Genomic DNA, 14,275 nt, shown 5'->3' on the forward strand with positions numbered 1-14,275 from the left:
GTTTCACAATAGAGATTTCCATCCAAGAGGTGTTACCATTACACAATTTTTTAAGTAATGAAATATATCTATATCAACATGCACATTTTATACATAACAAAAAAATGACCAAAATATCCTAATATGCTTTTTAAACAATATTATGCTTTCATGAAAAATACACATATTGGTGGAATTAAATCATATTATAAAAGATTTAACTTTACTTTTGTACAAACAAACCTGAGAAGTTTCGCTGTAACGACACAAAAAAATGAATATGCATGGTTAATATAATTACTTCCATAATACAATGTATAAGTAATTTTTTTTTAAAAAAGAGCAAGAAAATCCTGAATTGTATTCTCAAAAAACAATTTTTATTTTATTCATGCAAGCTGTCAGTTAATCTTAATCTACATTGTAAACTTTCTACAGATTGCTAAATTTCAGAAAACACACATACACACACAGAGAAATTTCTTACCAGTAAAAATACACAAGTACACATCAATGTCATCTCCTAACTATGTAACAACAGGAGGTAGCTTTCAGGTCAAATATCTACATATAATACTAAAGTAACACCCCCTCTTCCTCTCTTATAGAGGATCAGAAATGAACTCTATCTCCTCTACGGAACAAATACTAGTATTCTTATAAAACGTCCGAAATTAACAAAATTTGTAAAGCATTGGATCCAAAATTCTTTCTTGACCTTAAAAATAAATTTCAGTCTTAAAAGAGCGAGTTTCGGTGGGACATACAATATTTACACAAATTACTGGATTTCCTGACCATATCTAGCAAATTAACATCAGGCTCTGGATTTCTATATAAATGGTAGCTTTCCCTTTTTAAAAGACTAAGTTGAAGTACATTCTTTTCTCTGAGATGCCGCGGGAGTAGGTATAAATTAGTTATGCATTCCATACTTCATATAAACAAGAACATGTGTATAAATGGAGTATTCAAAAAAAGCAAACAAGTGATTTACTAAGTATTATGCTTTAAACAAGTATTGAAGGTTATTAGCATCTTTACTTTGTAATTACATATATTGCCAAAATATCAGCTGTTTAGGTAAATAAACCCCCTTTAAATATAATTTATAATGATTGATCTGCTTCTAATATTCACTCTAAAGTGTCACGTGATTCTAAGTTATAAAAAGATTGCAACTTACGAACAGTAGTACATATATATGTATTATTGGTGGGTACATCGGTTTACAGAATTGACTAGACACAATTATCTGACCCACGGATTAAATATTATAATGACTTATCAATCAAAAGTGATCAAATTTCAGTTTAACACGTCTTTATAAAAAATTTAAATCTCAACAGCAAGTTATTTAAAATGCAGAGAGGTTTTTGCAATAAAATTGCTTTGGCAAGTGTTTCAAAATTGGAAATAACAAAAATACAAATGCAGTGCATAGGATCGTATTTCTGCATGTAATAATACAACTATTTAGCATTAAGATACATATATAGAAATTGTGGCTAGCACTGCCGCTAAAATTAGACCGGAAGTTGATCGAACTGCATCTTGGGAGTTGCATCCCTCTTTGTTGCAGTAGCAGGTATCCATGCTGAGATACTCGGCACAGCCGCTGGGGTACCAGGATTTCGTAGGACTTGTGGTGTTGTAGCAATACCTGGTGACAATTTCCTCTATAAAATAAATATAAAGCTTGCTTCAATTAATTTTTTTGTCTTCCAAAAAACAAATCCCCAGTCCACATCATTATTGCAAATGCTCTCTCTCTCTCTCTCTGCTGAATGACCTTTTACATCCTTGACCGGTTTACCATAATAAGAAATTCGACAAACGTACTAATTATTTAGTCAAATTTGATTCACTTCATGCAAGTCCGAGATTGTTATGTAGAAATGGAATAATATCTTTTTCTAATGTACGTATATTATTACTTTTCCTATCAAATGTTTAAAAAAAAAAATCCCCACATTGAAATATACATACTTCTAAAGTAGGCATTGGTGATCATTTTGCCACATGCGCGCGCATTCTTTACACCGATTTCATCACAGGTAACAAAGACTCCGGCCTTCTCTGCCTCCTCCTTCGTGTACCCAAACTGTCTGCCGCACTTATCCCCGTGTTTCGTATCCGCAGAGCTACAGACGTAGCATTTTAATGGATCTGTTGAGAGAAAAAAGAAACGTTGAGTGGGTATGTTTTTGTAGGAGTAGAAGGCCAAAAGGTTATTTCAGTGGCATGATTTACCGAGAAGTCTTTCTAGGAAAGCACGGACCCGTGGTCCCTAAACTGGGAACACTACTTGTTTTGCCCAGTAGAAAAGGTTGTGTATGGTTGTGTTCCTGATAGAAGTTAGTGATATCACATATATTGGATTAGACAAATGAAATACGGCCTCATGCGTCCTCCGGAGCACGGAGAAGATAAGTAAATAAGTACCTGTTCTAATAAATGATATCACTAATTCGTACAGGTGATATCACCAGTTAAAAAGCTGGATATCACCAATTCGAATAGGTGATATCACCATATGAATACCATTTCCCTGTAATATACACTGTACAATGATAATAACTACAGTGTATAGTGATTGTCTGAAAAGTTATTACTTAATGACAGCAAATACCAAAAACGGTCCCTCATATAATTATCTTCTCTGCATCTAAGTACATTGAATACTGTAAACAAACAATTATTCGCGATTTGTCAGTTTGAAATCAATCCGCGACAATTAATATTACGACTGAGGATACATGTCTCTACAATATACAAAGCAAAATAAATGATTTGTTCGCGGCTATTAATATTCGCGAATTAAAATAGGTTATTGGAAACCAACTTTTATTCGCGTGCGAGAAATATTCACGAGTTCTTCGATCTACTTTTACCAGCGAATATTATTCGCCGCGAACCAATCATTTTGCTAAGTATTTGTAGAGAATGTTTCCTCATTCACAAAAAATTTGATTTTAAACCGACGAATCGCGAATATCAGATGGTCCGAATAATAGTTGGTTTACAGTAATTCGTTTACAGTAGTCTACTTGCCAGATCAGATTAAAAAAAAAACATTGCGAGAAATACCATTTTGAAGGGAAAAAAGACAGCTGGAGAGACGATGAACGCTTTACCATCGCTAGAGTCTTGTGAAATAAAATAATTTCTCACCACAGTTGAGAAAATCTGTCTCTCCCGTCAGTGGGTTCCGGACTTTCTTGATGTACTGCCCTCTAGCGGACGACCACTCGCAGCAGATATAGCCGTCATTATTGTTCCAGGGGAAGCAAGTCTCCACGTATGGTTTACAGGAATTAGACTTACAAACATTTCCTACAATAGTAAATATCCTGTTTTATACTTCACTACGTCTTTTTCGATATTTTTTCCTCGTCGAAATGTAACTTAAGGTTCTTTAAAGCCCTGGTAAGAGAGATAACTCTTATTATTCCCTTGTAATAAAACTCCAAGCTTAAAAGCTATTACTGTAATTTTCCCCCTGTTAGGAATGCTGAAGTTGTGTATAATATAATATATATGATAAATTTCTATAAAAAAACCACATAATTTTAAACGATCTGGAAAAGAGACGACGAACCTTAAGTATACAGATGGTCTGGACTTTTCTGTATATATGTATAACGAAAAGGTCTAGTCAAGCAACTCAATATTGTAAGAAACATTTAACAATGCCAGATTCCCAAATTTGGGATTTCGTTATATTTGCTACAAATGCGTTTTTCTCTCAACATTACGTACTTTCGTAATAGGTGAAGAAACTCGTAAGCCATTAACGAAATGAAGGATACACTCTATAATAAATAATGTAATGTAAACCCAAATAATTAAGTGAATACATATATCATGTGTTTTTGCAATATAGGCAAACAACAGTGTTTTCTGTCCACGAAATTGATCATTCTTCCTTGTGAAGTATAGCAGGAAGACTTTTTAACATTTCTTTTAAGTTCAAATAAAAGTTTGACTTCGATATGCATCATCTGTACTATAATAATGATTTATTCAAATGATTTATTCATAATTATGTATACCTGTATATAATATTCATCTCAAGTAAAAAAAAAAATCCAAGTCCAAGCATGTGAGGAGCTAAACGCATGTACCTAACTTCAAAAGAGAGAGAGAGAGAGAGAGAGAGAGAGAGAGAGAGAGAGAGAGCATAACAAACCAAATATAATATAGTTGTCTTTGTTTCCAAGCTTGACAAAGACATACAACGTATAATTACACATGCATACCGAGATAAGTGTTTCGGCAATTTAATTCAGTATCGCGCATTTTATCCAGCTTGACTGCCTTAATCATAAATGACTGCGTCTTAAGGAACACTCTATGTGAAATACTCCCCCCAAATCTTGTGTCCTTACAGAACCATAACTTGACTTTGTAATGATAATGAATTAATAAGTCATGCTGGAGAAATCAATACAGTTATTTCAGAAACATTCAAACAAATCTTCAAATACAAGAGACATACCTTGAGAAAGGACAGACGACACACAAAAAACAGAGAATAAGAAGGCAATGTTTACAAGCGTCTTCATCTTGAGAAAGGTGAAATTAACCGGCATCCAAAAGGTCAAAGCCAGACCGCGCGCATGCTTGTATGTGTTCTACTACCGTGTTCTATTGATTAAATCCTCTGGCTTTAGGGCTATAAGTAAAGAAAGGACCGCGTGTGAATCGATTCTTTCTCTATCGACAGCAAGGCGATTAAGTCGGAGCCCGGAGCTGAAGATTTCAATAGAATTTTAATCTGCTTTAATAATAAGCACTCGGTGCTTTAATTTTTTTGTTGGGAGCGCGTACGAGTTTGTCGGAGAGAGAGAGAGAGAGAGAGAGAGAGAGAGAGAGAGAGAGAGAAGGGGGGCCCATCAACACACATAAAGACAAAAGATCACTTCAATGCATTATTTAAAAAAAAGAAATCAGCGTAAACCCTTTTTAGACTTTCTGTACCAGTGCAATACCAGCTGAATACCTGGCACGCTATGATTGAACTCAGTTTAATTAAAAATATATATCATTTTCTTTTATTTCTTTGATTTGATTTTTTTTATATATCTCTTGACTTTTTTAACACTGGGTTATTTAAAGAACTGATTTTGAACGTAAAGATAGATGGTAGATAAAAGTTTCTAAATGTGAAAAAGTATTCACAGACTTGTCTTCGAAGGTACAATATATTAGTTAGATCATATTATTTTTTTTAAATAGTTAAAATAAAACATAAATTATTTCTAAAAAAGTATATAAGGAAACAAGTAAACAAGCAATGTGTACATTATTTTATTCTTCTTAGTAAGCGACAGGGGTGGGCGGCTAGCTTTTATATGTAATTTTATTTATTTTGACATCCCCCTTTTGTTTGCTGCATGGTCAACCACAGTCCAATTCAAGTATTAGACAGGATAAAAAAATATTCTGAAAAGTTAGATAATCCTCATTACCACAAATGACAATAATGTCTTTGTTTTAAAAATGTTTGACAGTTTGAAAGTTGGGGTCGTTACCCTTTTAACCCCCCCCCCCCCCCCCCCCACACACACACACACACTTTGAAAAAGTAATACTACTGATAATTTTTTAGTCAATCAGTTTTTGTAAAATTCTCCATACAAAAATGTCCTTTCAATTACTTTCATTGCTGCAGCATTCAGAAATATCGATATATTGCAAAGGTTATTATTTCGGGAAAATATGTTCCGTATCGATTTGGTTTTCACAATATCTCTACATCTTCCTTTTCCGGTAAATCGTCGTAAACATGGTTGGTATAGCTATAACACCTTGTAAAATCTGTCACAATCTACTTTTATCATGAAGACAAAATCTTTTTATTGTTTCTTAGATACACACAAATGAATGATACACCAATTAAAGTTCTTAGAAACATAGATTGCTTTGATTTTTAACAGAAATAACACTTAGAATACAAGACATTAATGTAAACTAATATCTTGCACAATTTTCAGCAATAGCAAATATCATTTTGCATATCAGCTCGAAAAGATAAAGTAAACAACTAGTTAATTGTAAAGTGAACACATGGTTAATTGTATCTAAAAAATTTAAAATGCAACTAGAAAATTCATAAAAATGAAAATTGTTATAAATTCAAGCACAGTCTTTTCGTAATGAAGAGTGATGTATTTCAGGCAGAAGTAGACGAGAAAGAATTGGCTGAGAAGAAGAAGAGGCGTACCTTTAGAAAGTATGCTTACAGGGGAGTTGATCTTGACCAGCTCTTGGATATGTCCAAGTATGTATGAAAAAATCATTTCACTTCCGTAATATATCTCTATTGAGATGTTTGATGGCTCGTTATTGATATTTCTATATGTTCTACAATAATAAATCAGAAATTGACTACATTAAAGCTCGGTTACATTAATGAAGTCACTGGGACCTATGAAATTACTTCGCTGTATCTGTATAAGAAATTCATTAAATTCATATAGCTGAGGATCCAAGATAACTTGTTTTACAGTAATTAAACCTTAAATCAACGTTTAAGGTCTGAAGCAATATCATAAAAATACTTGGGATGTACATTATTTTGCAAAAAAGAGTATACCCATTCTGTTGATTTTTAAACACTTATGCATTGTGATAGAGCACTAACTTGTGATAATTTGCAGAGTTTCCGAAAACTATCGATCCTACCAGCAAAACCGATAGAAAATTGAAATGTCCGATGAAATTCGCTACAGTACTTGTCCGTGTGACTGATTGTGGTGAGGGCTTGTCCTGATCAATTTATTGTACCCTAATCTATCGCAATATCTTCATAAATGAAAATTTTCAATGCAGCAAGCTCCTATTCTTCGTAAATATCCATAATCTTGTCCATAAGTCACTTCTACTTGACTTATTTACTTCCAAAAACGATCGTTTTTTCCTAATCCGAATTTCCTCCATTCCTCTGTTATCGGTAAACACATGCAGTATATAGGTTATGAAGTGCAATGCCCACTGAGAAAACGTAAAAATAATTTAAATTCTTTTTTTATTATTTTGAATTTTAATCATAACTGCTATTTATATATTATTCAATCTTACAAGTGAGAATTAAACTTTAAATTTTAAAAAGAATTCTAGAAACCTTGAGAAGTTTTCTTTTTCAAGAATTTATTAACTTTTTTTATAATTAGTTGTTTCTTTCCTCCAACATTTACTTGGGGCTAGTGACTTTATTGCTGCCACAAACCTGTGTGAGCTGGTGCCATGCTTGAATTAATTATAGTTGCATAACCCTGGTATCACAATCAGTGTTTGTGAGCCACAATTTTTTTTACATGTTCAATGCCATTTTCTTTTGAATTACATCTGATATGAAATATACACTATATTTTAAAATTTATTCGGACTGATAGAATATGCTTCGGACTGGTAGAACACATTAAGTCATCAGTCCGAATGACTGATAGAAATACTTGGTTTTCGGAAACTCTGTATTTGCATTGAACTTATTGTATATCGTTATATTTTAATTAATTTCTAGTGAGCAGTTGATGGAGCTCTTCCCCTCCAGAGCCAGACGCAGGATTTCTCATGGTCTGAAGCGTAAACCTCTTGGCCTCATCAAACGTCTCCGCAAGGCCAAGAAAGAAGCAGGTCCACTAGAGAAACCAGAGGTAATAAAAGTGATACTTTGCCAATTAATGCATTAGGCACATAGATGTATTAAATAGTACTTTGAAAAAAGTTTTGCAGTTTTCCATTCAGAGAAATTTGGAAAAAAAATATTATGTAAAAAATAATGTATGATAAGGGAAAAACCCTGATGTGAATATAGAAATAGTTCATGAGCACTCATGTTATAGACATTATAAAAGTTTTTTAAAGCCATTTATTAATGAACTATAAACAAAAAAATTTCAGAAATCAGCAATATTTCTCATAGATTTATACTTGAATTGGTAGCCTGAATGTTACCCAGTATAATGGGAAAATTTTGTAAGATTTTGTCATAAAGTAAAAAAGTTGTGCAAAATTTGTATAGAATTAAACATCTTAATTTTGGTTGTAACGCATCATTTGATTGGAGAAAAAATTAACTTAAATTGTGTTTACTATGACTTGCGACAAAAACGTATCATTCTGCTTGACGTTACATTTAAAATATGAACAATTTGAAATCATTTTTTAGGGAGAAATTGTCTTGCTTTCTATATTTAATGATTAAAAAATTAAATTACACTGTATAAGGTATGAATTAAATAGCAACACAAGTTTATATACTAGTATAACCTGGTTGGAGCAGTTTACGGTTTTATAAACCGCTTTGTGGTTTATGAATTGTAAACTGCCTTAATCCAGGTTACACAGTATAACTTGGGTTTCTGTTTAATTCATTCCTTAAATAGAAATTGACACAAAGTAATGCATCTAAGCACCAAAGAAAACTTACAGTTTCTGAACTATTAGGGATTTATTCTTTATGTCATTTCTAATCATAATCAGTCAAAAAATAAATATTAATCCGTGCATCAAATTTTTGTTTGTATTAGTAGTCACTTTGTATGCCTGTTTGGTTTGTAGGTCGTGAAAACTCACCTGCGTAACATGATCATTGTCCCAGAAATGATCGGAAGCATCATTGGAGTTTACAATGGCAAAACTTTCAACCAGGTGGAAATCAAGGTAATTAAAGGATGTCAAAGTACTATTTGTTATTATTTCTCAAGCAGGGTTCAGGGTTCGACATTAAGTCCGTGAGTCTCAAACTAATACATTTTCATTCGGACTAATAAAATTTGTGGCTAATTAGTCCAAATGGACTAATAAAGTTTTCTGCGGAAAAAAAGAATTTACTGATGTTACATTCTTGACAATTTTCACTGGAAAACCTTTTTAGCTTTCTAGCTTCTTGGCTGGAAATTAGGTAATTCGGCGCTTAATTTTAGGACTCGTTGGTATGAAATTGTGATCATAATTTAGTTATGACACATAAAGAAAGATGTTGGATGTTTGGATGATGTAATCATGTACAGAGAAAAAGGATCGAGATCGGGAATACGATCGTAGTTCCTGATCGCGCAATTTCAACAAATCTTGGTATAAAACATTTCGTGTAAATGCTTTGTTTATTTCAAAAAAGTACATTGCAATGATAATTCTATTTATTTATTTGTATTTTTTATGAACTCATAAAATTGTGTGCAGACTAGTAAAAGTAAAGAAGCACTAGTCCGGCCGGACCAAAGCCTAAAAATGTTAGTGTCAAACCCTGGGGTTGTCCATATGAATAGATGAAAAAGTTGCTGACATTTATAAAGTGGAAGGGGGTTGGGCTTCTTCTCTAAGGGGGAAATAACAAGGCCATTATGTCGTTGTAGGCACTGGTCAGGAAATTCACCTACCTCCGGGTCTTGGGGACAACCCACTCCGGAGATTCTCTAATTTTGTAGAATAATTTTATTTTCTGCTGAAAAGTATTGATTGGCACAATTTTTTAAAGCGTATTAATGATGAAAATCATTCCCTATAAGAACTAAAATAAAATATACAGTGAAAGCCATGTGCATTTCTAAAAAATTTTTTTATCATATGTGAATGTCTGATGAATCTTTAAATTGATATTGAAGTGGTAAGTTCTCTTATTTTCTCCTTGCATTAACAGTTTTTTTTAAAAATCTTTGTTTAAGTGGAGTTGAAATAGTTTCAAGATTAAATAGAGTGTGAGAATATATTGTTTAATTATTGTGAAAAATATTTCCTGACCACAAATATTATTATTTTCATTTTTCAACAAGGATTCCATTGGTTAGGTTTCAATGCATTAAGTGGTAGATCAGTGGGAGGTTAAAGTTTGCTATTGGGATGTTCTCTCCCAGGTTATAATGTAAATCACTATTATTCAGAAAACACTTTTTGTGTAACCCCCCGCAAACGAAGTGTGCTTGTGAAAGAAACCATGTCCGTATGTGGAATAATTATACATGTATTGAGCAATTGCAATTCATGAAAATTTGTCCGGACCATTACTCAGAAACTATTGGAAGGATTTGTCTGAAAATTTGTACACATATTATTCACCATATGAAGTTGTGCACCTGATATTTTTCATCTTGATTGGATTATTATTTTGAATTTTACAGGTGTTTTTTCATTTTTATTTTGGGGTTTTGTTTGGACCGTTTTCAGAAACTATCGCAAGGATTAATCTGAAAATTTGTACAATTATTATTCACCATATGAAGTTGTGCACCTGGAATTTTCAACTCTTTTTGTTAATTTTTCTGCATTTTATAGGTTTTTTAAAATTTTAATTGACTTGTTCATTTTGGGCTCATGTATAAGGTTTGAGACATAGAATCTAGAATATCTGTACAAAAACGTGAACTACAGCTTAAAACTACTCATAAAAACTTTTTCAAAAAGGAAACATCAAGTGTTAAAAACAGTTTTTACATTGCACAGAAGATAATGTAATTTCATTTGTCTCTTGGGAATAATGACTGGACATGCATCCAGTTAAAGATAAATTAATGCGTTTGGTGTTGGAAGTTGTTTAGGCATATCTCTTATCAAGTGTGTGTGTGTTATCAAATCTTCAGGGAATAAGGCACAAGAATTAAAGATCTCCCTTCTCTTATTCTCTTAATTGTAATTTATTGTCTGTCAAAACACTTCATTACTGGATGACCAGTTCTTTATTTTCAAAATGCATTTCAAATTGATATATCAAGATTAATTTGATTTTGTATAATGTTTTTTTTTTATCAGTTTGCAGAGTGACATAACACATAATTGCAATATATTTTTTTAATGCAGTAATGAAGAAAAATTAAATGAAAAAAAAATGTTACAATGGAATTACAATGTATTACAGTATTAGTATTGATGTTTCATTTGGTTGCACCTCCGTTTCATTCATTAAGAAACATGATGAGCAGTTATATTTCACTGCAAATTTTTTAAAGTAAATTATGAACATCTCTAGATCCATAAAGTATTTATGAATTGGCACCTTCTCTGAAAAACCCAGCGGGGGGTATTTGTCCCTATTGGACAGTTCTAGTTTGTATGCAAGACATTGTGCTTGCGAAAGAAAAATTCCTATGTAGAATAATTATATTGAGCAGTAAGTGCAATTCGTGAAAATTTTGTCTCGAACACTGTAAAAGAATCAAGACAGGTGTCATGAACATTTAGTGATCTACAGTATCTTTTCTTCCTTTTCAGCCTGAAATGATTGGACATTACCTGGGGGAATTCAGCATCACATACAAGCCAGTCAAGCACGGAAGACCTGGTATTGGTGCCACCCACAGTTCTAGATTTATTCCACTGAAGTAAACTCTAATAAATAAAAAAAATAATGTACATTGGTGTTATGTCTTGTCTGTGGAATTGGTCATCAAGAAAATTTCTCTATTAAAAATGAGTAATTTTCTCTAATCAAGATGTGATAATTCAAGTATCTGAAGTTGATATTCAAAAGATATGTGAGTTTCTGAATCTTATTGAAAATATGTATTTTGGGTCTTCCAACAATATGTTATGCTTATTGTGCTCTTAATTGTACTGGTTTTATATTTCTACGAAGTAGAAGTTATTCAGACTTCTTCATAAGACCAACTCAACATTTAGATATACATGTACTGATAATTTTATTGGAATTTTTACTTTCATGATCCTTTTAAACTATTAAGTCACATCAGAATCTGCAAAAATACAGATGTCATCAGGTGGTCAATATATAGTCATTTCCAAGTTACTATGAGCACTATTATGACCAAACTTGCATGGATGCATACTACCAGGCTTGCTTCAGATGCTGAATCTGACCTACATGTACATTTTCTAGATGAGTGAAAAGTGATGAGTAATTTTTATGCAGGTTTCATTTCCAAGTAACTATAAGCCGTATGTCGAGCAAACTTACATTTTCTAGATGAGTCATAGTGGCTGTTTGTGCGTGATGATGTGGTAAGTTAGAGTGTGCTGTATAGCCCATCATCGCCGACTTCAACACTCTAGGTTTCTGTCGGGGTTACCTCGCGCTTAGCTTCTGAACAAAAGTCCTGATCCTGGAAGCACAGGAAGGAAGTTTACAGATTCCTGGTTCTGGATTTTCCTCGAGGTTGTCTCCTGAAGCCTTTCCCTGTCAGGTAGGATATAGCCGCAAGGCAGTGGAGGTTTTGAATCAGAGTTTTCCTTCTCCTAGATGGACTACCTCCCTTGGTTGACGAGTTCCATCTACCCGAGGCTATCGGCTGGTTTTAAGGCGCCAGTTACTCGCCTTCGCCCCTTCTCCGTTTAGTTGAAACAGGTTCCACCGTGTTTAGCAAGCTAAACCGCACGTGATGGTAGGAGTTGGACTTTGGTTGTCAGAGGCTGTTTGAGACGCACGCCCTAAGGAGCATTTAAATGGTATCAGGAGCCAATTTCCCAATATCACCCCTCGGCTATGACAACCTTTGGAACCCTTCTAGATGAGTGAAAAGTGATGAGTAATTTTTATGCAGGTTTCATTTCCAAGTAACTATAAGCCGTATGTTGAGCAAACTTGCATAGATGATTCATCCAAGGATGCACACTAATGGACTTGCTTCGAATGCTGAATTCCACATACATTTTCCAGATAATGGACTAGGTAAAAGTCGTGGGTGCAGGTCTATCAGTCGGAAACTATAAGGCCTATATTAACCAAACTTGCACAAATGATGCATCAAGGGATGAAAACTCTCAAATTTGCTTCAGATGCTGGATTTGAATTATATTTTCTTGATGAGTCTAGTTCGAAGTGTTTGGATAGGTCTATTCCAAAGTAACTGCAAGCCCTATCGGATAAAAATTGCATAAATTTTGCATATTTGGAAGTACACTTTTAGAATGTTGGTTAATTGTGTGACTTTGCACTATGTAAAGAGAACATTCACTGAGGTGATCTCTGATTACCTATGTTTTGTCTAGACCATGGCCTTGGAAGGCAATCAAAAATATACTGAAGCAGAACAGCAAGGCCAAAAATAGTGGTCGATAGCTTTCTTCATATTTTGGTTCTGGTGAGTAACTTTGGCTACATACGTGTAATTGTGTATACAGGGTTGGGCCACTAAAGGTGATCATACATGTAAATACAAAAGGATAAATGTATTTGGGAGAAAAAATCTGATGCAGAACAGAAGGGCCAGTGACTCAGGTGAGCATTGTGGCTCACAGGTCTTGTAAACATTTTATGGTACACAGTGCACATACCAAAAAGCATGAAATTACCCCTTAAATGTCAAGAATGCTTTATTTAGGCAATAGGAACTACTGTACGTGTATATAATTTGGCGTATTCAAAATTTTGCACAATGAATGGGTATGGAGTTGTTGGCGTAATCATGAGTTAATGCTACATGACATGCCATACATTCTATTTATAAATGAATTTTTAGCGATATTCATGAATTAGCGTATCCTCGTCTGCGCCAAAGCTGCTAAAATATGAAGCCCGCTATTTTAAGTACACATACAGTAATTATGAATTTGTAGGGATGTGCGATTTTATCGGTATACCGGTATATCACGATTTTTCTTGCGTGATATGTATCGTGATACGGAGACCTAAATACCGGTATTTAGGTACATAATATCAAGTCCAGAAATTATTCATTTATTTGTTCAATCTTTCAAATTACAGCTATAGAAAGTCTAAAAAATGTTGTAAAAGGTGAAAAGAACAGCATCTTACCTTCCAAACATAATTAATTTTATGTACATAAAAAATTTTAAAAAGTGAAATTTTGTTTTTCTAGCATATTTCTAAGAAAAGTAATGACAATTCATTAAAAATCATTGGAAAAAATTGATTGTAAAAATATCATGATATTATCGTGATATTTTGGGGGGAAATCGTGATATATCGCGATAAAAAATTTTTGGCGATACCCATCCCTAGTAATTTGTAAAGTAGGGTAAAGGTCACAAGGTCATTAACTATAAGGCAATTTACAAATGCCATAGTGCAAAGCAATATATATGCAAAATACCGAATCCATATCTCTCATAGTTCTCAAGATATAAGGTGACAGACACAGGTAAAGTGATCAAAAAGTGTCACTCTGCTCTGCAGGCAATATTTTTAAAAAGGTATTTAAAATGTTGTTTAAAAGGATGCCAGCTGGATTCGACAATAGAAATTCATGGTACAAAATTTTGGTATGTTATATCAAGTTCGTTATAACCCACACACAACATGAGAAAGGGATCGATATCCTGTCCAAAATTTTTCTCTGTATATGATTAGAAACACCTCAAAATTAAGAAAAAAAAA

The 14,275-nt window shown here is 33.4% G+C and overlaps 2 protein-coding genes and 1 long non-coding RNA gene across 3 annotated transcripts; 2 read left to right on the top strand and 1 right to left on the bottom strand.

Moving 5' to 3' along the window:
• Positions 1–432: 432 nt before the first annotated feature.
• LOC134256531 (uncharacterized) lies at positions 433–4,704 on the bottom strand. The gene is made up of 4 exons (XM_062739205.1): positions 4,481–4,704; positions 3,154–3,315; positions 1,969–2,148; positions 433–1,658 (listed from the first exon to the last, which is right to left on the bottom strand). Exons 1-4 carry the CDS (start codon positions 4,572–4,574, stop codon positions 1,462–1,464), a joined length of 633 nt encoding a protein of 210 aa, XP_062595189.1. The 5' UTR covers positions 4,575–4,704; the 3' UTR covers positions 433–1,461.
• A 1,013-nt stretch (positions 4,705–5,717) lies between these two features.
• Positions 5,718–11,334, top strand: LOC134256502 (small ribosomal subunit protein uS19-like). Its single transcript, XM_062739140.1, has 5 exons — positions 5,718–5,773; positions 6,162–6,265; positions 7,508–7,640; positions 8,548–8,649; positions 11,194–11,334. Exons 1-5 carry the CDS (start codon positions 5,771–5,773, stop codon positions 11,305–11,307), a joined length of 456 nt encoding a protein of 151 aa, XP_062595124.1. The 5' UTR covers positions 5,718–5,770; the 3' UTR covers positions 11,308–11,334.
• LOC134256503 (uncharacterized) lies at positions 8,948–11,128 on the top strand. The gene is made up of 2 exons (XR_009989735.1): positions 8,948–9,881; positions 11,024–11,128. It is a non-coding gene; the product is annotated as an uncharacterized LOC134256503 (long non-coding RNA).
• Positions 11,335–14,275: the final 2,941 nt, after the last annotated feature.

The sequence above is a fragment of the Saccostrea cucullata genome, unplaced genomic scaffold, assembly GCF_032062105.1.
Source record: "Saccostrea cucullata isolate Sc308-1 unplaced genomic scaffold, CSIRO_AGI_Scuc_v1 ctg90, whole genome shotgun sequence".
Taxonomy (NCBI): Eukaryota; Metazoa; Mollusca; class Bivalvia; order Ostreida; family Ostreidae; genus Saccostrea; species Saccostrea cuccullata.